Source organism: Triticum aestivum, chromosome 3A (genome assembly GCF_018294505.1).
Source record: "Triticum aestivum cultivar Chinese Spring chromosome 3A, IWGSC CS RefSeq v2.1, whole genome shotgun sequence".
NCBI classification, from domain to species: domain Eukaryota; kingdom Viridiplantae; phylum Streptophyta; class Magnoliopsida; order Poales; family Poaceae; genus Triticum; species Triticum aestivum.
Window position 1 is genome coordinate 95526974 of NC_057800.1, and position 27241 is coordinate 95554214.

Below are 27241 nucleotides of genomic sequence, written 5' to 3' on the forward strand. Positions count from 1 at the left end.
AAGTTCCCCTTCTTCTTCCCCTTGCCCTTTTTCTTGAAACAAGTGGTCTTGTTGACCATCAATACTTGATGCTCCTTCTTGATTTCTACCTCCGCAGCTTTTAGCATTGCGAAGAGCTTGGGAATTGTCTTATCCATCCCTTGCATATTATAGTTCATCACGAAGCTCTTGTAGCTAGGTGGAAGTGATTGGAGAATTCTGGCAATGACGCAATCATCCGAAAGATTAACTCCCAGTTGAATCAAGTGATTATTATACCCAGACATTTTGAGTATATGCTCACTGACAGAACTGTTCTCCTCCATCTTGCAGCTATAGAACTTATTGGAGACTTCATATCTCTCAATCCGGGCATTTGCTTGAAATATTAACTTCAACTCCTGGAACATCTCATATGCTCCATGACGTTCAAAACGTCATTGAAGTCCCGGTTCTAAGCCGTAAAGCATGGCACATTGAACTATCGAGTAGTCATCAGCTTTGCTCTGTCAGACGTTCTTAACGTTGTCAGTTGCATCAGCAGCAGGCCTGGCACCCAATGGTGCTTCTAGGACGTAATTCTTCTGTGCAGCAATGAGGATAATCCTCAAGTTACGGACCCAGTCCGTGTAATTGCTACCATCATCTTTCAACTTTGCTTTCTCAAGGAACGCATTAAAATTCAACAGAACAACAACACGGGCCATCTATCTACAATCAAACATAAACAAGCAAGATACTATCAGGTACTAAGTTCATGATAAATTTAGGTTCAATTAATCATATTACTTAAGAACTCTCACTTAGAAAGACATCCCTCTAATCTTCTAAGTGATCACGTGATCCAAATCAACTAAACCATAACCGATCATCACGTGAAATGGAGTAGTTTTCAACGGTGAACATCATTATGTTGATCATATCTACTATATGATTCACGCTCGACCTTCCGGTCTCAGTGTTCCGAGGCCATATCTGCATATGCTAGGCTTGTCAAGTTTAACCTGAGTATTCTGCGTGTGCAAAACTGGCTTGCACCCGTTGTAGATGGACGTAGAGCTTATCACACCCGATCATCACGTGGTGTCTGGGCACGACGAACTTTGGCAACGGTGCATACTCAGGGAGAACACTTTTATCTTGAAATTTAGTGAGAGATCATCTTATAATGCTACCGTCAATCAAAGCAAGATAAGATGCATAAAAGATAAACATCACATGCAATCAATATAAGTGATATGATATGGCCATCATCATCTTGTGCTTGTGATCTCCATCTCCGAAGCATCGTCATGATCACCATCGTCACCAGCGCGACACCTTGATCTCCATCGTAGCATCATTGTCGTCTCGCCAAACTTATGCTTCTACGACTATCGCTACCGCTTAGTGATAAAGTAAAGCATTACAGGGCGATTGCATTGCATACAATAAAGCGACAACCATATGGCTCCTGCCAGTTGCCGATAACTCAGTTACAAAACATGATCATCTCATACAATAAAATTTAGCATCATGTCTTGACCATATCACATCACAACATGCCCTGCAAAAACAAGTTAGACGTCCTCTATTTTGTTTGTTGCAAGTTTTACGTGGCTACTATGGGCTTAAGTAAGAACCAATCTTACCTACGCATCAAAACCACAACGATAGTTTGTCAAGTTGGTGATGTTTTAACCTTCGCAAGGACCGGACGTAGCCACACTCGGTTCAACTAAAGTTGGAGAAACTGACACCCGTCAGCCACCTGTGTGCAAAGCACGTCGGTAGAACCAGTCTCGCGTAAGCGTACGCGTAATGTCGGTCCGGGCCGCTTCATCCAACAATACCGCCGAACCAAAGTATGACATGCTGGTAAGCAGTATGACTTATATCACCCACAACTCACTTTTGTTCTACTCGTGCATATAACATCAACACATAAAACCTAGGCTCGGATGCCACTATTGGGGAACATAGTAATTTCAAAAAAATTCCTACGCACACGCAAGATCATGGTGATGCATAGCAACAAGAGGGGAGAGTGTTGTCCACGTACCCTCGTAGACCGAAAGAGGAAGCGTTATGACAACGCGGTTGATGTAGTCGTACGTCTTCACGGCCCGACCGATCAAGCACCGAAACTACGGCACCTCCGAGTTCTAGCACACGTTCAGCTCGATGACGATCCCCGGACTCCGATCCAGCAAAGTGTCGGGGAAGAGTTCCGTCAGCACGATGGTGTGGTGATGATCTTGATGTTCTACCATTGCAGGGCTTCGCCTAAGCACCGCTACAATATTATCGAGGATTATGGTGGAGGGGGGCACCGTACACGGCTAAGAGAACGATCACGAAGATCAACTTCTGTGTCTAGAGGTGCCCCCCTGCCCCCGTATATAAAGGAGCAAGGGGGGAGGCCGGACGGCCCTTGGGGCGCGCCAAGGAGGGGGGAGTCCTCCTAGTAGGAGTAGGACTCCCCTTTCCTAGTCCAACTAGGAAGAGAGAAGGGGGAAGGAAAGAGAGGGAGAGGGAGAGGGAAAGAGGGGCCGCGCCCCCCTCCCCTAGTCCAATTCGAACTCCTCATGGGAGGGGGCGCGCCACCTCCTGGGCTGCTACCCTCTCTCTCCCCTTAGGCCCACTAAGGCCCAATACTTCCCCGGGGGGTTCCGGTAACCCTTCCAGCACTCCGGTTTTCTCAGAAATCACCTGAAACACTTCCAGTGTCCGAATATAGCCATCCAATATATCGATCTTTATGACTCGACCATTTTGAGACTCCTCGTCATGTCCGTGATCACATCCGGGACTCTGAACAACCTTCGGTACATCAAAATATATAAACTCGTAATGAAACTATCATCGTAACGTTAAGCATGCGGACCCTACGGGTTCGAGAACTATGTAGACATGACCGAGACACGTCTCCGATCAATAACGAATAGCGGAACCTGGATGCTCATATTGGCTCCTACATATTCTACGGAGATCTTTATCGGTCAGACCGCATAACAACATACATTGTTCCCTTTGTCATCGGTATGTTACTTGCCCGAGATTCGATCGTCGGTATCTCAATAGCTAGTTCAATCTCGTCACCGGCAAGTCTCTTTACTCGTTCCGTAATACATCATCTTGCAACTAACTCATTAGTTGCATTGCTTGCAAGGCTTAAGTGATGTGCATTACCGAGAGGGCCCAGCGATACCTCTTCGACAATCGGAGTGACAAATCCTAATCTCGAAATACGCCAACCCAACATGTACCTTTGGAGACACCTGTAGAGCACCTTTATAATCACCCAGTTACGTTGTGACGTTTGGTAGCACACAAAGTGTTCCTCCAGCAAACGGGAATTGCATAATCTCATAGTCACAGGAACATGTATAAGTCATGAAGAAAGCAATAGCAACATACTAAACGATCGGGTGCTAAGCTAATGGAATGGGTCATGTCAATCACATCATTCTCCTAATGATGTGATCCCGTTAATCAAATGACAACACATGTCTATGGTTAGGAAACATAACCATCTTCGATCAACGAGCTAGTCAAGAGGCATACTAGTGACGTTTAGTTTGTCTATGTATTCACACAAGTATTATGTTTCCGGTTAATACAATTCTAGCATGAATAATAAACATTTATCATGATATAAGGAAATAAATAATAACTCTATTATTTCCTCTAGTGCATATTTCCTTCAGGTGCATACTCAGGGAGAACACTTATACCTTGATAATTTAGTGTGAGATCATCTTATAATGCTATCGTCAATAAAAGCAAGATAAGATGCATGAAAGATAAACATCACATGCAATCAATATAAGTGATATGATATCGCCATCATCATCTTGTGCTTGTGATCTTCATCTCTGAAGCACCGTCATGATCATCATCATCACCGGCATGACACTTTGATCTCCATCGTAGCATCATTGTCGTCTCGCCAATTTATGCTTCTACGACTATCGCTACCGCTTAGTGATAAAGTAAAGCATTACAGGGTGATTGCATTGCATACAATAAAGTGACAACCATATGGCTCCTACCAGTTGCTAATAACTCGGTTACAAAAACATGATCATCTCATACAATAAAATATAGCATCATGCCTTGACCATATCACATCACGACATGCCCTGCAAAAGCAAATTAGACGTCCTCTACTTTGTTGTTGCAAGTTTTACGTGGCTGCAATGGGCTGAGCAAGAACCGTTCTTACCTAGGCATCAAAACCACAATGATAGTTTGTCAAGTTAGTGTTGTTTTAACCTTCTCAAGGACCGGGCGTAGCCACACTTGCTTCAACTAAAGTTGGAGAAACTGACACCCGCCAGCCACCTGTGTGCAAAGCACGTCGGTAGAACCAGTCTTGCACAAGCGTACGTGTAATGTCGGTCCGGGCCGCTTCATCCAACAATACCGCTGAACCAAAGTATGACATGATGGTAAGTAGTATGACTTATATCGCCCACAACTCACTTGTGTCTACTCGTGCATATAACATCTACGCATAAAACCAGGCTCGGATACCACTGTTGGGGAATGTAGTAATTTCAAAATTTACCTACACACACACATGATCAGGGTGATGTATAGCAACGAGAGGGAGAGTGTTGTCCACGTACCCTCGTAGACCGAAAGCGGAAGCGTTTGCACAACGCGGTTGATGTAGTCGTACGTCTTCACGATTCGACCGATCAAGTACCGAACGTACGGCACCTTCGAGTTCAGCACACGTTTAGCTCGATGGCGTCCCTCGAACTCCGATCCAGCCAAGAGGGAGAGTTTCGTCAGCACGACGGCGTGGTGACAATGATGATGTTCTACCGACGCAGGGCTTTGCCGAAGCACCGCTACGATATTATCGAGGTGGACTATGGTGGAGGGGGGCACCGCACACGGCTAAGAGATCCAAGAGATCAATTGTTGTGTCTAGAGGTGCCCCCATATATAAAGGAGAAAGGGGGAGATGCGGCCGGCCAGGAGGAGGCACGCCAGGGAGGAGTCCTACTCCCACCGGGAGTAGGACTCCCTCCTTTCCTAGTTGGAGTAGGAGAAGGGGGGAGGAGGAGGGAGAGAGGAAGGAAAGGGGGGCGCCGCCCCCCTCCTTGTCCAATTCTGACTAGAGGGGGAGGGGGCGCGTGGCCTGCCCTGGACACCCCTTCTCTTCTCCACTAAGGCCCATCTTGGCCCATTAAACCCCTGGGGGGGGTTCGATAACCCCCGGTACTCCGGTAAAATCCCAATTTCACCCAGAACACTTTTGATATCCAAATATAGGCTTCCAATATATCAATCTTTATGTCTCGACCATTTCGAGACTCCTCGTCATGTCCTTGATCACATCCGGGACTCCGAACTTCCTTTGGTACATCAAAACACATAAACTCATAATATAACTGTCATCGAACTTTAAGCGTGTGGACCCTACGGGTTCGAGAACTATGTAGACATGACCGAGACACGTCTTTGGTCAATAACCAATAGCGGAACCTGGATGCTCATATTGGCTCCTGCATATTCTACGAAGATCTTTATCGGTCAAACCGCATAACAACATACGTTGTTCCCTTTGTCATCGGTATGTTACTTGCCCGAGATTCGATCATCGGTATCTTAATACCTAGTTCATTCTCGTTACCGGCAAGTCTCTTTACTCGTTCTGTAATACATCATCCCGCAACTAACTCATTAGTTGCAATGCTTGCAAGGCTTATAGTGATGTGCATTACCGAGTGGGCCCAGAGATACCTCTCCGACAATCGGAGTGACAAATCCTAATCTCGAAATACACCAACCCAACAAGTACCTTCGGAGACACCTGTAGAGCACCTTTATAATCACCTAGTTACGTTGTGATGTTTGGTATCACACAAAGTGTTCCTCCGGTAAACGGGAGTTGCATAATCTCATAGTCATAGGAACATGTATAAGTCATGAAGAAAGCAATAACAGAATACTAAATGATCGTGTGCTAAGCTAACGGAATGGGTCAAGTCAATCACATCATTCTCTTAATGATGTGATCCCGTTAATCAAATGACAACTCATGTCAATGGCTAGGAAACATAACCATCTTTGATCAACGAGCTAGTCAAGTAGAGGCATACTAGTGACACTCTATTTGTTTATGTATTCACACAAGTATTATGTTTCTGGTTAATACAATTCTAGCATGAATAATAAACATTTATCATGATATAAGGAAATAAATAATAACTTTATTATTGCCTCTAGGGAATATTTCCTTCATCCTACACTATGTCCTTTTGTGAAAGGACAATGAAACACAAGCTAACACTTCTCACACTCTACCTTTAGTGTTATATTATCTTTTGCAGGAATTTCACGATGTTTTCCCCGACGAGCTACCTCCGGGACTATCTCCACTACGAGGCATCGAGCACCGCATCGACCTCATCCCCGGAGCACCTCTTCCGAACAAAGCTCCCTACCGCGTCAACCCCGAGGAACCTAAGGAGATCCAATGGCAAGTTCAACTACTCATCCACTTTGGACACGAAAAGACACTTGCTACGCTCTCCAAGCACTATTCTTGGCCCACGATGCTTCTCAACGTCAACTGCTTCACCAACCAATACTCTACATCTCGCAAAGCTAAGTGCAAAGCTCAATCTCATGGCCTTTATATGCCACTTCCAATTGCATATCAACCATGGGACGATTTTAGTATGGATTTTGTGCTTGGGTTGCCTAGAAATACGAATGGAAAGGATTCCGTGTTTGTTGTTGTGAACCGATTCTCCAACACGGCTCATTTCATACCTTGCAACAAGATAGATGGTAATTCACATATTGCAAATCTATTTTGTAGGAAGATCTTCCAACCGTGCCTACTGATCGCCGAGTACGCCTACAACCGAGCAAGACATTCGCCTACCGGCAAGTCCACCTTCAAGGTCGTCTATGGATTCAACCCTTTGTCCCCATTGGACATCCTCCCTCTACCACTACAAGAGCGCATCAATTTGGACACAAGAGCACATGTGAATCATCTCAAGAAGGTGCATGAAGATACAAGGCAAACCATCGAGCGCCAAGTACAACGCCTTGCGACCAAGCTCAACCTCAACAAGCAACCTATGGTATTCAACATTGGAGATCTCGTGTGGCTACACCTTCGCAAGGATCGCTTTCCCCAAGAACGCAAGTCCAAACTTCGACCACGAGCGGACAGACCCTTCAAGGTGCTTGCACGCTACAACGACAACGCTTACAAGATCGACCTCCCCCGCGACAAGTACAACATGAGCGATATCTTCAACGTCAAGGACCTCTCGCCCTTCCATGGTGATGAAGAATTTGATCCGAGGACAGATCTTCCCCAAGGGAGGGGAGATGATGCGGAGCATCCCAAGGTCATCCCCATGGACCTACCATCGTCTCACCAAGTGACTAGCGGACCAATGACACGAGCACGTGCAAGAGCTCTTGAAACTAAGGTGAACTCACTCCTCTCTGAACTACCACTTTCCATGCATGAGAATTGGCTACTACCTCAAGTGGAAACCCTATGTGTGATCAGGTGCTTGGAGGAGGGCCATGGACCAACTACATTCAACGGACAAGACGGTAAGGACGCCAAGTTCACGAGACAAGAAGAAGAACTACTCGAAGCCCCCAGGCTCCGAAAGACCGACGAACCCCGGACGTCCGACGACCTCCAGGCTCTGGACGTCCGGCCCTCTCCAGACGACCGACACTTCCATACCCGAGCCAAAACTACGGACTTTCGAAGCGCTACGAATGACCGACGACCTCCATGCTCTGGACGTCCGACCCCGATCGGACGTCCGACCGAAGTCCACCCGAGCCGAATCTACGGACGTCCAACAGGCACCGGACGTCCGGACCCTCGCAAGCCTCTGGAAGACCGGTGACTCCCGGACGTCCGGCGCCTGTGTGCTGCCATGAGTTTGGCCGCAGCCCATGTATCCCCCCACTTCGCCCCCTTTTGCACTAAGACTATATATAGACCTCCTATTCCTCCTAGCTAGGGTTAGCATTGGTTTAGCTCATATTTAGAGATAGAGCATTGCTCATCCACATCGGATCTACTCCACGAGAGAGACCGCGGCCACTCTTCGGAGAAGATCCCTTTGGATTCAAGACCTCCTTGCGGAGAAGATCCCCTCGTGGATTCAAGACCTCCTCACGGAGAAGACCGGCTACGTTTGTATCGTCCCTAGTTGATCGTGTACCGTGTGATCTCTTATGTACTCAAGGATCTAGCACATGTGTGACTATTTCTTGTTGGTTTAGTGTTTCTCTTGTGTTTCCCCCATGTTTTCCCTCGTTTCCCTCCTCGTGTTCTTCATGTTCATCGCGGGATCCGCTCCTTTCGTGAAAGATAGTCCGATTAGGGTTCCACCCTACATCATATCTACTATATGCTTCACGCTCGACCTTTCGGTCTTAGTGTTCCGAGGTCATATCTGCATATGCTAGTCTCGTCAAGTTTAACCCGAGTATTCCGCGTGTGCAAAACTGGCTTGCACCCGTTGTATGTGAACGTAGAGCTTATCACACCCGATCATCACATGGTGTCTCGGCACGATGAACTGTAGCAACGGTGCATACTCAGGGAGAACACTTATACCTTGAAATTTAGTGAGAGATCATCTTATAATGCTACCGCCGAACTAAGCAAAATAAGATGCATAAAGGATAAACATCACATGTAATCAATATAAGTGATATGATATGGCCATCATCATCTTGTGCCTTTGATCTCCATCTCCAAAGCGCCGTCATGATCACCATCGTCACCGGCTTGACACCTTGATCTCTATCGAAGTATCGTTGTCGTCTCGCCAGCTATTGCTTCTACGACTATCGCTACCGCTTAGTGATAAAGTAAAGCAATTACATGGTGATTGCATTTCATACAATAAAGCGACAACCGTATGGCTCCTGCCAGTTGCCGATAACTGTTTACAAAACATGATCATCTCATACAATAAAATTTAGCATCATGTTCATATTACATCACAACATGCCCTGCAAAAACAAGTTAGACGTCCTCTACTTTGTTGTTGCAAGTTTTACGTGGCTGCTACGGGCTGAGCAAGAACCGTTCTTACCTACGCATAAAAAACCACAACACGGTATAGTGATTGCTTTTTGATCTTCAGAAAGAACCCTGTTCATTGAATCCGATTCAACTAAACCCTTCCAAGTAGGAGTAGGAGAGGAAGGAAGGATGAGAGAGGGAGGAAGGAAAGGGGGGCCGGCCCCCCTCCCAATTTGGATTGGGCTTGGGGGCGCGCCTCCCTCCTTTCCTTTCCCTCTCCTCTATTCCACTAAGGCCCAATAAGGCCCATATACTCCTCGGGGGGTTCGGCTAACCTCCCGGTACTCCGGAAAAATGCCCGAACCACTCGGAACCATTCCGATGTCCAAACATAGGCTTCCAATATATCGATCTTTACGTCTCAACCATTCCGAGACTCCTTGTCATGTCCGTGATGAAATCCGGGACTCCGAACTACCTTTGGTACATCAAAACACAAAAACTCATCATACCGATCGTCACCGAACGTTAAGCGTGCGGACCCTACGGGTTCGAGAACTATGTAGACATGACCGAGACATGTCTCCAGTCAATAACCAATAGCGGAACCTGGATGCTCATATTGGCTCCTACATATTCTACAAAGATCTTTATCGGTCAAACCGCATAACGGTATACGTTGTTCCCTTTGTCATCGGTATGTTACTTGCCCGAGATTCGATCGTCGGTATCTCAATACCTAGTTCAATCTCGTTACCGGCAAGTCTATTTACTCGTTCCGTAATGCTACATCCCATAACTAACCCATTAGCTACATTGCTTGCAAGGCTTGTAGTGATGTATATTACCGAGAGGGCCTAGAGATACCTCTCCGACAATCGGAGTGACAAATCCTAATCTTGATCCATGCCAACTCAACAAACACCATCGGAGACACCTGTAGAGCACCGTTATAATCACCCAGTAACGTTGTGACCTTTGGTAGCACACAAAGTGTCCCTCCGGTATTTGGGAGTTGCATGATCTCATAGTCATAGGAACATGTATAGTTGTGGAGAAAGCAATAGCAACAAACTAAACGATCATCGTGCTAAGCTAATGGATGGGTCAAGTTAATCACATCATTCTCTAGTGATGTGATCCCGTTAATAAAATGACAACTCATGTCCATGGTTAGAAAACTTAACCATCATTGATTCAACGAGCTAGTTAAGTAGAGGCAAACTAGTGACACTCTGTTTGTCTATGTATTCACACATGTACTAAGTTTCCAGTTAATACAATTCTAGCATGAATAATAAACATTTATCATGATATAAGGAAATATAAATAACAACTTTATTATTGCCTCTAGGGTATAGTTCCTTCACCTCGCCCCCACCTCACCACCACCTCCTCCAGCACCATGCGCTCGCCGCCAGGCATCCCACGAGGTCAAACAGGTGCGAGGAGTCGCCGGAGGGGGCTCGTCGTCGTCCGCGACCGCCACCAGCGCCATGTGTTGCCGCCCCTGCGACTTCGCCAAGATTCATCAAGGAGGAGACCCCTAGCCGAGCACGGAATCTAGCAGGGTCCGGCAACGCAGGCGCCGGCACGGTCCCTAACGCGGTCGCTATCGCAAGGTCGGCAAAACACACACACACACTCTCTCTCTCTCTTTCCCTCTCCCACTCACACACACACACAGACACTCACTTTCCGTTGTTGCCCAAGAAATGGATAACGAGTGAGGACATCGATGAGGAAAGGGAGTAGACGCAAAGGCGTTCGCAACCGACACATTTCCAGCGGGCGAGTTGAACTGCCTGACATAGCAACCTAGAGCGCTTCAAGATTCCTGTTTTTGATCCAACGATTGTTGGGTAGTTCGTTGGGAAACCTTAAAAATCTGATGTTCCACAGATAACATTTTCTTTTTATTATTTGGTTTCACAATGTTGACACATGCGATGGCAAGCAAATAAATACCCTTTTGACTTTTTTTGTTTTGCATGTTAGATTTGTCTGATGTCAAACTTTGTAAACATATTGACATGTACAATACCATTAGATTTACCATTGAATAGAATTTTCATATTGTTTATAAACTTGATCAAACTTTGACTCGGCATAAAAACAGAGGTACTACCAACTAGTAATGGTGATAAGATATATAGCTACCGCAAAGTCATTTTGCGCGGTACCATTACATGCGATACATCTGAGAGCACTCACTTTTTTCTATGATTCGTGTGAAGCTATGGCCCACTTAAATGTCTAGTACTAGTATATTACCTGTATCTTTCTTTTTAGTCATATAACTACCGCGAAGTCATTTTGCGCGTTACCATTACATGTCGGTGTATTTGAGACCACTCACATTTTCTGAGATTTGTGTGAAGTTATGGCTCACCTGAATGTATAGTACATTAGTACTTGTATATTTCTTGTATTTTTTAGACAAATTAGTGTCAGCTTAATGGGCCCAAAATACACCTTTTGTTAGGGAAGATACACATGCAACTCTCTCTCTCTCTCTCCAAAATGGATCCATAGACTTAGGGCCTGTTCTGATCTCCTCCAGCTTCTAACTTCATCAACTTCTCAAATAATTTTGTCCCAAACGTTTGGGCTCCAAGAAGCTAACTTCTCGAAGCCGATCCAAATCGCAGTGTAAAAATATGAAGCTCGAGCGGCCCAGCTCCACCGATCGAAGAATCAGAAGTTCGCCCAATTTACAGGAAGCTGCCACCGCCAAAGAAAACGGTTCGCTGCCCCCCCCCCCCACCCGCTCGATAAAAAGAAACCATCGATCCCCAACCAATCGATTCCCCTCTCCCTCCCTCATATCGTTGCACCGGGCCGAACAAGGCTGCCCCCAGCCGGCCCAATCAGCGCCAAACGGGCCAGAGCCCTCCAAGTTGGGCTGCAGCTCTATGAGAAGCTGCCCAATGCAGCCGAACGGTCCTACTATCGCTACGTGAAGTTAGAAGCGAGGAGAAGAAGCTGGATGTGTGAAGTTCTGAGAAGCCAGAGGAGATCCTAACAGGCCCTTACTTCATTTTCTCAAAAAATAGACTTTATTTCATCTTAGACAATTTAATAAACCATATCTTTTAAACTATATACTCTTTTTGGGAACTTTTTTATACATTTGGACTCTCCGGGTCAAGACAACTAGACCAAATTTGGATGCATTTCAAACATATTTAATTTTTTACATTTCACATTCCATATGTGAAAAAACCAATTTCAGTAGAAAAATGGGAAACAAACCAGTGAAAATGAAATGTAGGTTATGAAAGTGAAAAACAATATGAAACTAAAATGTCAAATTGTGAAACTGATTATTTTAAAATGTGTAACAGTTTGTTATAAAAGAGTGAAATATGTTCTTTCAAGAATACATGTGACTTTTCTGAAACAAGCCAATGAAAAGTGAAATGTAAGTTCTAAAAGTGAATACAATATGAAAATGAAATATCAACTTGTGAAGCTGATTGAAATCATTCTATTCAAAAGATTTTAAGTGGGTGAAATATGTGAAATATGTTTAATGAACTTTAAACTCATTTGAAATGTATATAAAATCGGCCTTTTTAAAAGGTCTTTGCGACATGAGTTCAAATAACAAAAAGTTTAAAAATCAAAATATTGGTTTGAAAGATGTGAATGATTTAAGTTAGTAAAAGTAAAATAAATGAGTGCATTTGTTTGGGACAGAGAAGGGCAGCGCATGCATGCAACCGTACTATACCATGTTTGCTGTATCCGTCAGGGGGGGGGGGAGTCATCAGGGCCGTTAGTGATATCGGAGGAGTCGATCTAGCCGACCATCCTTCGAATGACGTGGTTCTATCTCACGAGCTTCACCGCTTTCGCATCTGCCGCCGCCTCGTGCACCGACTACTCAAGGCCAAGGCGGAGTGCACGTCTTCCGACGGAGTCGGCGAGCGTCCGTCTCTGCCATTGTCAGTGAGTGGCGGTAGACATCTGCGACGAGTTGCTCCTCATCGGGCACCCCCGACAATTCACGATGACGGCGGGAGGACTGTGTGTCTGCCTCCTACGTCGCCGCCCTCTCCCTTTCCCAACACCTCTCGAGGCAGGTAGCGCACGCCTTCTATTTGGACGTCTGTGTGCATTGTACCAACGGGGCAGGAACGCGCACCCATTGGTAACCTTTAGGAGTTGTGTAGAGGAGGGTTAGGAGGGTGGCAGACCAGCCCCGCGAAGCGGGCCAAGGGCGTGGAGCTCTGTGCGGTACGGGACGGGCCGGCGCCGGCATCCACGTTGTGGTGGCGGGCTACAGGGGACGGAGCTAAGCCGGAGTTGCTACTAGTGTTGACCCGTGACCGTTATAGCGTGATGCGGAGAGCCAGCTCCTCCTCGTCACCCTCTGCCTCATGGACGAAGGTGTCCCAGTCATCCTCTTTGTCGGATATGTCACCTCCGACCCTGCCAGTGCTCGACATTGGGACGAAAAGGGGGAAGTGAATGGATGTGGAGTGGAGGGGAATCGATGGAGTGTGGATCGAAAGTGAAGTGGAGCTAGGGTTTGCTCTGGGTGGGAATTTTAGTGGGGATGGGGTGGGGCCGATGCGCACCAGCGTGGGCCGGGCTGATGTGGTGGATGCGTCCGGGCACTCCGGGCCTCCCCATATCCACCCCAGATATGGGTTATATATGATAGGTGCGGGACAGACTAGGCATATAGGGCTGTTATGAGGCATTGGTCGGTGTAATTGTTTTTTGACCGTTTAGTAACCGGGTCGTCCGACCGGGCATATATGGGCGATTTGGAGTTGGTTGGATCGACGGGTGAAGAAAGAAGACAAACATTTGGAGGAAGACCAACCACAAGCGAGTTCGACTATAACACAAATTTCTTTTTAGTTAATCGCAAAGGCACTCCCTTCGAATTTCCATGCAATGCGACCATACTAATACATTTTATTTGTAGTATCACTATATTCAAGATAACATTAATTTAGGAAATTGCAGATTTGTCAGGCTATTTTTTTCTTTATGCTCTGGTAGAACAGTAAAGAATTGGTTTGGTTGCATGATGAGTATTCTCCATTACACATTTTAAGACCTTCGACGTGAAGCATTTGTGCTAAATGCATATATTGCTTGTGCAGAATGGATAAGAATTGAGGAAGACGTTCCTATTATACTTTCTCAAATATCACGCGGATGAAGCTAAAGACAACATTACTCATATTGGACGAGAATTTCTTAAGCGCATCAAATATATCTTAATTTGTAACCGATTCTTAGTTGGAAACCGTTCTATATACATGCATCGTCAAATTGTATTTTTTTAACAGTTTACATTACAAATGAAGTGCACTTTAATTATTATGCAATTGTGTCCGTGTTTTTAACATGTGTTATCTGTATATAACTTCAGCAAAATATTTCAGAAACCCATGGCAACGCACGAACATTCTACTGGTGATTGGTAATAGATGGATGAAGGAGCTCACCCCAATTGAATTCAGAAGGAGAAGGCTAGATTGGAAATTTAATATATATATATATATATATATATATATATATATATATATATATATATATATATATATATATATATGAGAACTGAAAACTTAAGTAAAATGTTTGTAGATTTTTGTAGGGCTATCATTATATTGTGTTAGCACCCCTGACAGCACCAGCCCATCAGCCCAACCAACTACCAAGCCCGACGAGGAGACGGCCCAAGGCCCAGCAGAGAGGATCAAGAAACCCAACCCAAGAGTGAGTGGCAGCCAGTGGGTGAACGCAACACAGGAGGGATAAATGGAGAAGCTGGCAACCCTGAGGGGATCGAAGATCGATCAAGGCACGGCACGGCACGGCGGCGGCTACCTACTACCTTAGAACCCTAGTTCCTTTTCCACTCATCTCCAATTCGGCACCTTGGTGCTTGTAATCTTCAGATCTTGTGAACCCCCACCATATTCTGAGAGTAATACTAGTGCCGTGCTAACACTTGGTACTCAGAGCCCAACGCCCAATTTTGCTTCCGCCCTGGCGGCGTCCATCATCGAAACACGACAGCAGCGAGCGGAGAGGATGCAGAAGGACCAGGAGCCCGTCACCAAGGGCGACCTCAAGGAGTTCTTCAAGGAGCTGCGGGCGGAGTGGAAGGAGGACATCAAGTCTTCCGTCGCCGCCGAGTTCGCGTCATGGAGACCTGGGATCGACTCGCAGATCGCCGATCTGCAGGAGGCAGTCGACTTACTCAAGAAGCAGCGCGCGGGCGACAAGGGAAACGACGCAGAGGAGGCGTCGGCAACAGATCACACCGATCTGTTGGCGCGGAAGAACAATTCGTCTTCGGACGGATCCCGGCGCGTCTTCCTCCTCGGGCCGATGGCCTCGGCACTGCATCACCTCCACGGACGGCGGTCGACGGGGTGCTCGTCAGCCCGCCGGCCCCTCCGGCCAACGGTACGGTCAATTCCCGGCTTCAGTTACCTGCTGTCACCAACACTCTGTCACCGGCTGGGGGTTTAGGGAATTTAGCACCATTTTTTGCCTCAAATGCTCCCAGTCCACCTTCCATGCCTTTTCCTGTGTTCGATGGAGAGAACCCACTGTTGTGGAAAGATCTCTGTGAACAATACTTCGCCATCTATGGGATCCCAGAGTCAGTTTGGGTGCAAATGGCTACACTGAATTTTTCTCCTACGACAGCAGTCTGGTTGCAATCAGTTCATAAGAAAGTGTTATGCTTGGATTGGGAGGGGCTATGCAATGTTTTATCAACCCGCTTTGGGCGTGATCGCCATCAGCTCCTTATTAGACAATTTTTTGCCATTAAACAGCATAGTTCAGTGCAGGATTACATTGATCGCTTTGAACATTTGATGAACCAGTTATTATCTTATTCTGACGAGGTTCATCCTTTCTACTTTTTGACACGGTTCATCGGCGGCCTGAGGGCGGACTTGCGCGCTGCGATCATGGTGCAGCGGCCTCCAGACTTGGACACAGCCTGCGCCCTTGCATTGGTCCAGGAGGAAGCGCATGACGGGGGAAGGTCGGAGCAGTTTCGTCCCCCTGAACAAGTTTTCCGGCCATCGCCTCGCCTACCTCCTCAGGCAGTGCCCCTCCACCAACCTCGTCCTCCTACAACACCAGTCGCAGCGAATCGCCGCGGCCTCGAAGCGGCCCGTGCAGCACCGGTTGAACAACCAAGGCAAGCACCACAAGAAACAAACCCGCTGAACACTCTTTGTGCATACAGAAGAGCCAGGGGATTATGCTTCAAGTGTGGCGAGCGTTGGGGGCGTGACCACACTTGTCCAACCACAATCCAGATGCATGTGTTGGAGGAATTAATGGATTTCATGGGGATTGAACAAAACACAGACGGAGAGACGAGTGTTAGTCCAGATTCCACTGAAGAAACAGTTTATGCAGTAACTTTGCAAGCATTCAACGGGAATGACTCTTCCAAACTACTGCAGTTCAGCGCATTGATCCAGGATCAAGCTGTGGAAGTGTTGATTGACTCGGGCAGCTCAGCGTCCTTCATCAACTCACGTTGTGCCGAGGGCTTGCTGGGATTACAACAATTACCCAAAGCAGCTCGTGTGAAGGTTGCAAACGGAGCAGAGCTGCGGTGTGAGCAAGAATTAACTGAATGTCAGTGGACAGTACAAGGGCATCAGTTTGCCACCTCTTTTAAAGTGTTGCCTTTGGGAGGTTTTGATGTGATTGTGGGAATGGACTGGCTGGAAGCTTTGAATCCACACATTGATTGGATCAACAAAACGGTGACAATTCCCTCGGCTTCTACCCCGATTCAGTTACAAGGGCACAAATTCTCTGAAAACAAATGCCCTCAAATATCCGCTGAAGAACTGCAGCACATGTGTCCAGGGCGAAGTGGATCATCTTGTGTACCTCTGTGCTACTCCTGATCAGCACAAACAAGCACAACAGTTTGCTGATACATCATCAGTGCCACTTGAAATTCAGCACATTTTGGAAGAGTTTTCTGATGTGTTTGCCACCCCCCAGGGCCTTCCACCGTGTAGAGCTTGTGACCACCGGATCCCACTCCTTCCAGGGGCTCAACCAATCAATATTCGTCGGTATCGGCACTCACCAGACACCAAAAATGAAATTGAGCGTCAAGTCGAAGAGTTGCTAGCTTCGGGCATCATCCAACACTCCAATAGTCCCTTTGCTTCTCCGGCAATTCTGGTGCGCAAGAAAGACGGCCAATGGCGTTTGTGCATTGACTATCGCAAGTTAAATGCGCTGACCGTCACTCCAAAATTCCCTATTCCAATCATTGATGAATTACTCGATGAACTATCAGGAGCTAGCTGGTTCTCGAAGTTAGATCTCCGTTCCGGTTACCATCAAATCAGATTGGCAAAAGGAGAAGAATTCAAGACTGCTTTTCAAACTCACTCTGGTCACTATGAGTTCAAGGTCTTGCCATTTGGAGTGGCAGGGGGCCCAGCAACCTTTCAAGGAGCTATGAATCACACACTGAAAACGGTATCGCGTATCTGCGTTCTGGTGTTTTTCGACGACATTCTCGTCTTCTCCAAGACCTTTACTGACCATGTCAAGCATCTTCGAGAAGTCTTACAACTCTTGCGCAATGACCAATGGCAGATCAAAGCTTCCAAATGCTTTTTCGCTCAATGAGAACTCTCCTATCTGGGATTTGTCATCAGTGAACAAGGGGTTTCCACAGAACCTGATAAAATCAAGCAGGTGCAACAGTGGCCTCTTCCCATCAATGTCAAACAGCTAAGGCAATTCTTGGGCCTTTCCGGTTACTACCGCAAATTTGTTCGCCATTATGGTATTATAGCAAAGCCGTTGACACATCTTTTGAAGAAAAACATCCCTTTTGTGTGGACGAGTGAGTGCACAACGTCGTTTGAGACCTTGAAAACTGCATTGGTAACAGCTCCTGTCCTTGCCCTGCCAGACTTCTCGAAGCAGTTTGTCCTTGAGACCGATGCTAGTGATCTTGGCGTTGGAGCTGTTTTGCAACAAGACGGTCATCCCTTGGCATTTCTGAGTAAGCCTCTCGGTCCTCGCAATAAGGGGCTTTCTACATATGAGAAGGAATTGTTGGCTATTTTATTAGCAGTTGAACATTGGCGGCAGTACCTCCAGACAGCAGAGTTCATCATCAAAACTGACCAACGCAGCTTAGTTCATTTGGAAGATCAACGCTTGCACACCCCTTGGCAGCAGAAAGCTTTCACCAAGCTATTGGGTCTTCGCTACAGATTGTGCTACCGGAAAGGAGTCGACAATGGGGCTGCTGATGCTCTTTCTCGTCGGCCAATCTCAGAAACTGATGAGCTTTATGCTATCTCCCTCTGTCAACCCGAGTGGCTCGAGGAGGTGAAAGCTGGATATGCCCAGGATGCACCTACCCTCAAAATCATTAAGGAGATACATGCTAACCCCCAATCACACCAGCAATTTTCTTTGGAAGATGGCCTCTTGCGTTACCAAGGGCGAATTTGGATTGGGCGCAATAGCCAAATGCAGCAGCGTATGATGATCGCGGGGCATCAGTCGGCGATTGGTGGCCACTCCGGGGCCCCTGCAACATATCAGCGCTTGAAAACAGTTTGCGCATGGCCACGTATGAAGCGGCTCGTCACTGAATTTGTACAGGCCTGCGAGGTATGCCAACAAGCCAAGCCAGAGCGCTGCAAGTACCCCGGACTGTTGGAACCCTTGCCAGTCCCTGCGCGTGCCTGGCAAATGGTGTCCATGGACTTCATCGAGGGATTGCCTCAATCTGGGCGAGCCAATTGTATTTTGGTGGTCGTCGACAAATTCTCCAAGTACAGTCATTTTCTGGCCTTGACACACCCATTCTCTGCATCTCAAGTGGCTACTGCTTATGTTGATCAAGTTTACAGATTGCACGGCTTGCCTGACTCAATTTTGTCGGACCGTGACCCCATCTTCACTAGCAGATTTTGGAAGGAGCTCTTTCGCCTGACCAACACGACACTGGATGAGTACTCCTTACCATCCTGCAACTAATGGGCAAACCGAGCGTACCAATCAGTGCCGGGAGACTTTCCTCCGGTGTTTTGTCCATGCCTGCCCAAAAAAATGGAGTTCTTGGCTGCCCCTCGCTGAATATTGGTTTAACACCAGTTACCACAGCGCTCATGGGAAAACCCCCTTCTTCGTTCTTTATGGTCACGAACCACGACACTGGGGGATTGAGGCAGCTTCGGCTACTCCTGTCACCGATCTGAATGCCTGGCTCTTCGAGAGGGTGGAAATGCAAGCTTTAATCCGTCAGCACTTATTGCGGGCTCAAACAAGAATGAAACATCAAGCTGATAAGAACCGATCTGAACGCAACTTTGACATTGGTGACTCGGTTTATATCAAGCTTCAGCCGTATGTTCAGAGTTCAGTAGCTCATCGCGCCTGTCACAAACTGTCTTTCCGCTACTTCGGGCCCTTCTTGGTGCAAGACCGGATTGGGCAGGTAGCATACAGAGTGGGATTGCCTGAACATTCAAAGATCCACCCCGTGTTCCACGTTTCGCAACTTGGCAAAGCCATCAAGCCAGGTGTCTGTTTCCTCTGTTTTGCCTACTGATACTAACCAGTTTGCGATTCCCGTGGAAGTGCTTGACAGTCGCATGAAGACTAAAGCGAACAGAGTGGTGGCTCAAGTGTTGGTGCGCTGGTCCGGCGATTCCATCGAGCCAACTTGGGAAGACAGAGACGAGCTTCATTCGCGTTTCCCGTGCGCAGCGGCTTGGGGACAAGCCGCAACTCAAGCAGGGGAGGGTGTTAGCACCCCTGACAGCACCAGCCCATCAGCCCAACCAACTACCGAGCCCGACGAGGAGACGGCCCAAGGCCCAGCAGAGAGGATCAAGAAACCCAACCCAAGAGTGAGTGGCAGCCAGTGGGTGAACGCAACACAGGAGGGATAAAGGGAGAAGCTGGCAACCCTGAGGGGGATCGAAGATCGATCAAGGCACGGCACGGCACGGCGGCGGCTACCTACTACCTTAGAACCCTAGTTCCTTTTCCACTCATCTCCAATTTGGCACCTTGGTGCTTGTAATCTTCAGATCTTGTGAACCACCACCATATTCTGAGAGTAATACTAGTGCCGTGCTAACATATTGGACATAAAAATATGAGACCTATTGTACCACGTGAAGAATATATTGCAGTGTATTTCATTTGGGTTACAGTTCACGAGTTATACATTATTCTGCCCACGAATCTTTGAGTACTCGATTAAGGGTCCGGGATCTGCCGGCACCTAGCGGAACCTCAATTTTCCGCTTTCATAAGCTACACAGAGCCGGAGGGTGAGGGGGCGGGGTAGGAACGCGCGCAGTCTGCTGGAGCGAAGGTCAGGGTGCCCTTGTCGAGATCGTACCCAACGTGCATGTTCTGCTGCGCGATGTTCCCGATGATGGACACAGCAGAAAACTGGTCAGACACCGCCAAGCATAAAGTCCCCTCCTGCACCTCCAAGAACGTGTTCTCCGCCTTCAGCGTGACCGCAGCGCCGCCGCCCAGCCCCAGCGTCACTTCAGGGATCATGGCCGCAACCTGCCCCTCCCGCACCCGGCTTACGTCGAAGCACAGCAGCAGGGACGACTCCTCTGGCGGCTGCACCGGAGGGAGCTTGATCCGCCGGCTCAGCTCCTTCACCAGTGGGTCTACAAGCGCCGTCGGGAGGAATGTGAGCGTCGTGCCGGAATCGACGAGGACGGGGGACCGGTCCGGCGCCGCGAAGGTCGCGTTCCCGACCTTGAGGGACTGGAGCTCGACGATGTAGTATGCCTTCACTTTGGATGGGATCAGCGGCGTCGTCACCGCTCCCGGATCCGTGACGGCGGCCCGGGGGCCGAAGTTGAGAGCGGAGGAGGCCTTGACGGAGTAGGGCACGAGGCAGTAGGAGAACCTCCGGCCCAGCGAGGTGTCTGCGCCTAGTTGGCTGACGAGGGAGAGGTCGCCGCCGCCGAGGCCGACGATGCCGTCCCCGACGAACGAGCCGACGAAGGTCGTGGAGCAGCCGAAGTTGACTTTGGCCACGCGCGTCGTCCCATCGCCGCGGGCGCCCTGGGCGTCGGCGAAGGTGAAGGTCTCTGTGGAGAGGAGGCCGCTCGTGTGGGAGCCGTCGCCGTAGGAGTAGATGTACGTGCACTTGGAGTTGGCGTCGCAGGAATGGGATGCCTCGGGGAGCTCGCTGCACGCGCCGGAGTTACAGTCCAAGAGGCCGAACGTCGTCGATTTGGAGGGGTCGAACTGGACGCCCGGCGGCTGCGCGTCCGCGTCACGGGCAGCCGCCAGACCACGACCGTCGCCTCCGTAGCTGCAATTGAACCAGGTGAGGTCGCTGCCGGTGTCGGCGATGGCGACCATACGAGTGGGCGGCGTGCCTATGTTCACGGCCATCAGGTACTCGCTCGTCCTGGACGTGACCTCGGACACGACGCCGTCAGCTGAGGGCGCGTCGGCGCGGACGTAGGGACGCGAGAGCGCCGCGGCGCGGGCTGCGGACCGCCGCGCGGCCTCCAGCACGCGGGCGGGCGCGGTGAGCGTCGGGTCGTGGAACGGCGACCTGACCGAGTCACGGTGGATGAACTCCACGCTAAACCCATCGCCGCCGCTGCCGGCGTACGCCGTGCACGCGCACAGCTGCGCCGTCAGGACGACGGCGACGAGCAGGAGAGCGCGGGATCCCATCGTCCCATGCATCGTGTCCCAGCTTAACTCCCAAGGATTAGCTCTACTGGGGTTGCTTTGCTGCTGCTGCCGCCATGCAGAGGGCGGTATTTATAGGCTAATTTGCGTAAGATTATAATGGTGCGCAAATGGTTAATGGGGGCTGGGGAGACGAATGTGGTAAGTCGGGATATGATATGTAGTCATGTACTGTTTTTTTTTCCCGATGGAAGTAGTCATGTACCGTTGAGTGCCATTTAGCAACTAGCTAGTACATTATCGTAATCAGTTTTACTAAAGCACATGTAGATGTGACATAAGTATTGTACATATAAGAGTCTCATGTCATGAATTTTACGCGGAGATTTATCTGAGTATTTTCTTTTTTATTTATCTTTATCTTTTTATGCTTCATTAAGTCACTAAGATGTGGAATAACTAATGGTAATTATTGTGTCAACAGTAATCACTTTTATGCTTCATTAAGTCATCTGAGTAATTAAGTCACCTAGACAGACCCGATGGTAATTACGTGTTGCGCACTACACATGGAATTAAGGGTTGATAGTGCTGTTTGCGCTGCTCTTTTTGCGTATGAAATTGAAGACTTTTGCAGGTAGCCATTAATTCGTGCCAAAAGAGGACGATGAGTAGAGTAGCAATTTCTAATCTTGTAGCTAATTTGTAGAAGGAGGACTGTCTCCGGAAGATGGGCCACTCAAGTGGCAAGAAGAGGCAGTGTTTGATTGCTTGGTGCCACCGGCCACCTGGAAAATTTGTAGCAATCGTTCTCCCGTTTAAGCTTCCTTTTATTCTATTCCACATCTCGCTCTTGATGTCGGGCTCATTCAGTGTTTCCATTCCGGACTTTTCTCCGGCAAATATGTAATCCGTTACATTTTCACTTTAGCTACGTGTTAGTCAGCAGAATTTCAAATTTGGGCCAGTCGCTTTTCAATGAAGGAAGGAGAAGGACGGGCCTTGCCGGAGAGAAGGAGGGGGCTCGCCGTCATCTCGGGTGTATCTGGTGCACCGGGATAATTGGTGCTACCGGTGCACCGGTCTAACGTCGCACATTAAAAAATTTCTAAAAAATCCGAAAAAGATTCAATGCATTAACACAACATCAATGTATATTGTGACAGAAATTCAAATCAAAATTTGAAACATTGCTCGAGATACAAAAATGATAAATTTGACACTTAATAGTAAATAACACAAGTTGGCTTCAATCTTGGCCTATTAGCACATTGATGTCAAAATTGTTATTTTTGTATTTTCGGCAATGTTTCAAATTTTGATTTGAATTTTTTTGACAATATACATTGATGTTGTGTCAATGCACTATTTTTCTATGTATTTTTTTGAACATTTTGGAATGTGCAACAGGGCACGGTGCACCAGATAAGTTCCCCCCACTGTCATCACTCCATTATCTATCTTAGGGTTTTGGGCGTTGGTGGGGCGGTGAGGCTGGCGCAGGAGCGTCGCCGGCTGTGGGCGGTGGTGGCTGGCGGTCCGGCCAGTGGTCCGTGACGGCAGGAAGAAGAAATCGTCGGGAGGAAGAAGATGCACTGTGATATGTTTTCAGAAAACTGTTGTAAGTGGAAGATGACTACTGACATATATCAAGGGCAGAGAACCATCGACTGACCCAAATTGGGATTTCAGTCGACTAGCATTTAGCCCGTCCCTTACACTTTTTTTAGCTGTAAGAGTGGTCATTCTTGATTAATTTTTAGAGTTACAATTGATACATCCCAAGGCTCGCTGAGCCAAATAAGATTACCACTATCGAGTGATAAAATGCTCCGAACTAAATTATGGGCTTCTGCATTTGAAGCTCAGTTTTCATGGACGTAGATCACCTCCCAGAGTTCATTCTTTCTTTCTTGAATCTCCCTGGTCATCGAGCTATAATGGCCAAGGTCGCCTTTGTTGAGAGCATCACAACCGAGCTAGAGATTACTATTCCAATGCATGGTGTGAGGTCTTCACTAGTGAGAGTAGTCCCGTGCCGGATCCTGCCTCCTGTTGGTTACATGAAATTCATTGTGGACGGCGGAACAAGGTTGTCCAAACCTTCTAGATGGTCTTGTTCATGGTAGTCAACGTGGACCCCAAGAATTCGATCCTATAAGTAGGGGCCGCCGAATACTTTTCATTTGCCTCAAATTTCCAAAAGATGACATCATCAACATCCAATTGAAGTTGAAACTGCTCCAGACGAACCCAAGGATCATTCCACGCAACCCAAGGCCATATTAGTGTGAGAGCTCTCGCAAATTTTCCTAAGTGGAGGATCCCAAGCCCACCGATGTGGGTGTGGCGGCAGACAGACTCCCACTTGACCTTGCATTTTGTGCCTGAAGTTTTATCTTTTTTCTGGAAAGAGGGGAACACCCTCAGCTCTGCATTAAGTCATGCACACATCCATTTATTAAAAATACAAGGTTCAACATCCGAGTTCAACAAATAAATGCCACAAATGGCCGCCCCAAGGGCAATAAAAAGACATAGGAAAATTAGACTCATACTTGAAGTTTATCCTTAGTTGACCAAAGGAAAGCACGCTCAATCTTGTTGTTGTTGTGTAACACACCAGGGGGCGGTGAGGGGGGTGATGTGGTATAAACCACTTGTGAAGTAAGGACCAATTTAACCAAAGTCGGTCGACTGACCGTGGTGATTTTCTTCCTTGCCAGGGAGGAAGCTTCCTAGAATTCTAGAGTCTTCACGAAGAAATCAACGCTGCCCTACGACATTCTCAAGCTTATCCAAGATGCGGTCAAACTTTGGATCACCGCAGCGGCTAGGCACCTGAGTATCATCATGCCACGAGAGTAGTAGTAGTTGTTGTTTTCTTTTCAAACGGGCTATGTCGTGGACCTGATATGTTGCACTCTAAAACTCTTCTCCTTAATTAATGAATGAGGCAAGCCTTTTGCCTTTGTTTAAAAAAAAGTGAACGACGATGTGACGAAGGTGCAAGCGGAGAGAGTGTCAGTGGTTGTTTGCAGAAATGTTGAAGGGGCGTTTCAGGGCCCATCAACTCGTGTGTTTGATAATCTGACTCGTCCGACAACGTTATAGGCATAGTCGTGTTGTGAAGCTTTGGCACTTGCAAATGATCTTTAGCCACAGAAAAATTGCTACCATTACATAGATGATGGATCATGAACATCATGTGTAACTAGGCAATACTTAGGCGATGGTTTTTTATAGCTAGTAGTTTACATAATGGGCTGGCCCATGTAGGGATGCGATATTGAACTCCCTTTTAGCCGGTTTTGTAAACATTTTAGAATGTTCTGCGCGAGGTTTGTTCCTTTTCTTTTAGTTCTTATTTTGACTCTGATTTCGATTTTTTTTCTTTGCTTTCTTTTTCCATTCATGAATATCTATAAATTTTTGCTTTCTTTAAAAAAATCAAATTTTTCTAATTTATGAATATTTTTAAATTCATGTTTTTTTTTCAAATTCATGGACTTTGTAAAATTCACAAATTTCTTTCAAAACCAATGTATTTTTTTATTATGCCATTTTATGAATTAGCAGAAAGAGGCGGGTGTTTTTCCTAAGCTAGTTTTTAGGCAATTTTCCTAAGGTAGTTGACTAGCCATAGACTAGCAAAAAAAAATCAACGAACATGCGGAGCCCAAATCTGTCGCATTTTGCGTTGTTTAATTCGATTCCTGTAGACGACACACGGTGTGTGTGTGTGTGTGTTGGGGGGGGGGGGGGATTCTTAAACAGGCTGGCCCATAGAGCTGGGGTCTTTTCGGTTTTGGGGAGCATTCTTTTGGGTGTTTTTTTCTGTATTTTTAATAAATTATTAGTAAAGGTAAAAAATGAGTGTATTTGTTTGGGAGAGAGAAGGGCAACGCATGCATGTAACCGTATTGTACCATGATTGAAAAGAATAATGCTATCGACAAAGGTATGATTGGTAATAGATGGATGAAGGGGCTCACCACAATTGAATTCAGGGAGAGGGAGATGATTAGTTTGGAAAGTTAGTAAAATGTTTGTAGATTTTTGTAGGTCTAGCATTATATTGGACTCAAAAACATGTGACCTATTGTATCATCTATCACGTTAAGAGTGCGTTGAAGTGTATTTCACTTGAGTAACAGCTCACAAGTTGTACATTATTCTGGGAGTAATTACCGGTTCAGGTATGTACCGGCGTAGCATCCACCATTCACATGCTTTATGATTTGTGCATAAGTGGGGCTCATCTATATGTATAACCCGGTATATATGATAGCAGCCCATCTCTCGTATTTTCTGCTAAAAGGTACTAGTAGCTCCCACAGGAGTGCATGCATAGCAGAATAAAATATGCTGACTCTCTTCTGTCCCTCACTATCACAAAACAAACATACTTTTACTCAATTTATGCTAGTTTAAATCAATCAATTTTTTTAAACCATAATTTTGTTTTTTGAAATTATATATATATATTTGAACTCCTAGCACCAAGACCTTTAAAATGAGACCCCTCTTGAATACATTTCAAACATATTTACATTTGAACTTTTGAAATGAGTGAAATCAGTTTTCTGAAAGGAGTGAAAAAGGTTTTTCGGATTGAGTGAAACCAGTTTTCTGGAATGACTGAAATCTATTTTGCATACATATGAAACACTTTTTTTTCTGAAATAAGTGAAATAGGAGTTTTGAATTCAGTGAGACCATTTTTTAAACAAATGAAATCTGTTTTGCATACATATGATTTTTTTTAAAATAAGTGAAATAGTTTTTTTAATTGACTAAAACCAATTTTATGAATAAATTGACATCGTTTTTTACACGAGTGAAATCTAATTTTTGAAACGAGCGAAACCTGTTTTATGAGCGAGCGAATTTGTTTTGAATTGATAATTTTTTGAATTGAGTGAAATCAATTTTTTGAAATACTTGAAATGAGTTATTTGTAACTAGATAATTTTTTGAATTGAGTGAAGTTAGTTTTATGAAATAATTTTGAATGGGCCTAAGTCCATCTTTAGAAAATGAGTGAAATATGTTTTCTCAAATCAGTGGAAAATGTGTTTTAAAATTAGTGAAATCAATGTTTACAAATGAGTGAAATTAGTTCTTTGTAAATAAGTGAAATAATGTTTTGAAATTAGCGAAACAGTCAAAAAACACTTGTATGAAATAGCGAAACAATCTTATCTTTTATGAAAGTGATTCAAAAGATAATTGAAATATATAAAATAAAAAGTAGTTCAAATGTAGCCAAGATTGATCTTGTTCTAAAGGTTTTGTGAACAGGATTTGATTTTTTTTTCAAAAATGGACATTTCGTTTGAAATATAAGAATCGTTCAAAATAGGGACGAAATAAAATGCATGTCATCTGTGTGGGGAGAGAGGTTTGTTAGGAAGGTTACCTAATAAGAGGAGAAACGTAACTTTAGCCGTAGCATTTTCGTTATTCTGGGCACCAATTTTGAGCACTCGATTAAGGGTCCGGTATCAACTCAAAAAAAAAAAAGATTAAGGGTCCGGTAGCATTTTCCGCTTTCATAAG

The 27241-nt window shown here is 46.3% G+C and overlaps 1 protein-coding gene across 1 annotated transcript; it reads right to left on the minus strand.

Annotated features, from left to right (window-relative positions):
* Positions 1-20166: 20166 nt before the first annotated feature.
* LOC123058019 (aspartic proteinase CDR1) lies at positions 20167-21772 on the minus strand. Its single transcript, XM_044480863.1, has one exon. It carries the CDS (start codon positions 21731-21733, stop codon positions 20318-20320), a length of 1416 nt encoding a protein of 471 aa, XP_044336798.1. The 5' UTR covers positions 21734-21772; the 3' UTR covers positions 20167-20317.
* Positions 21773-27241: the final 5469 nt, after the last annotated feature.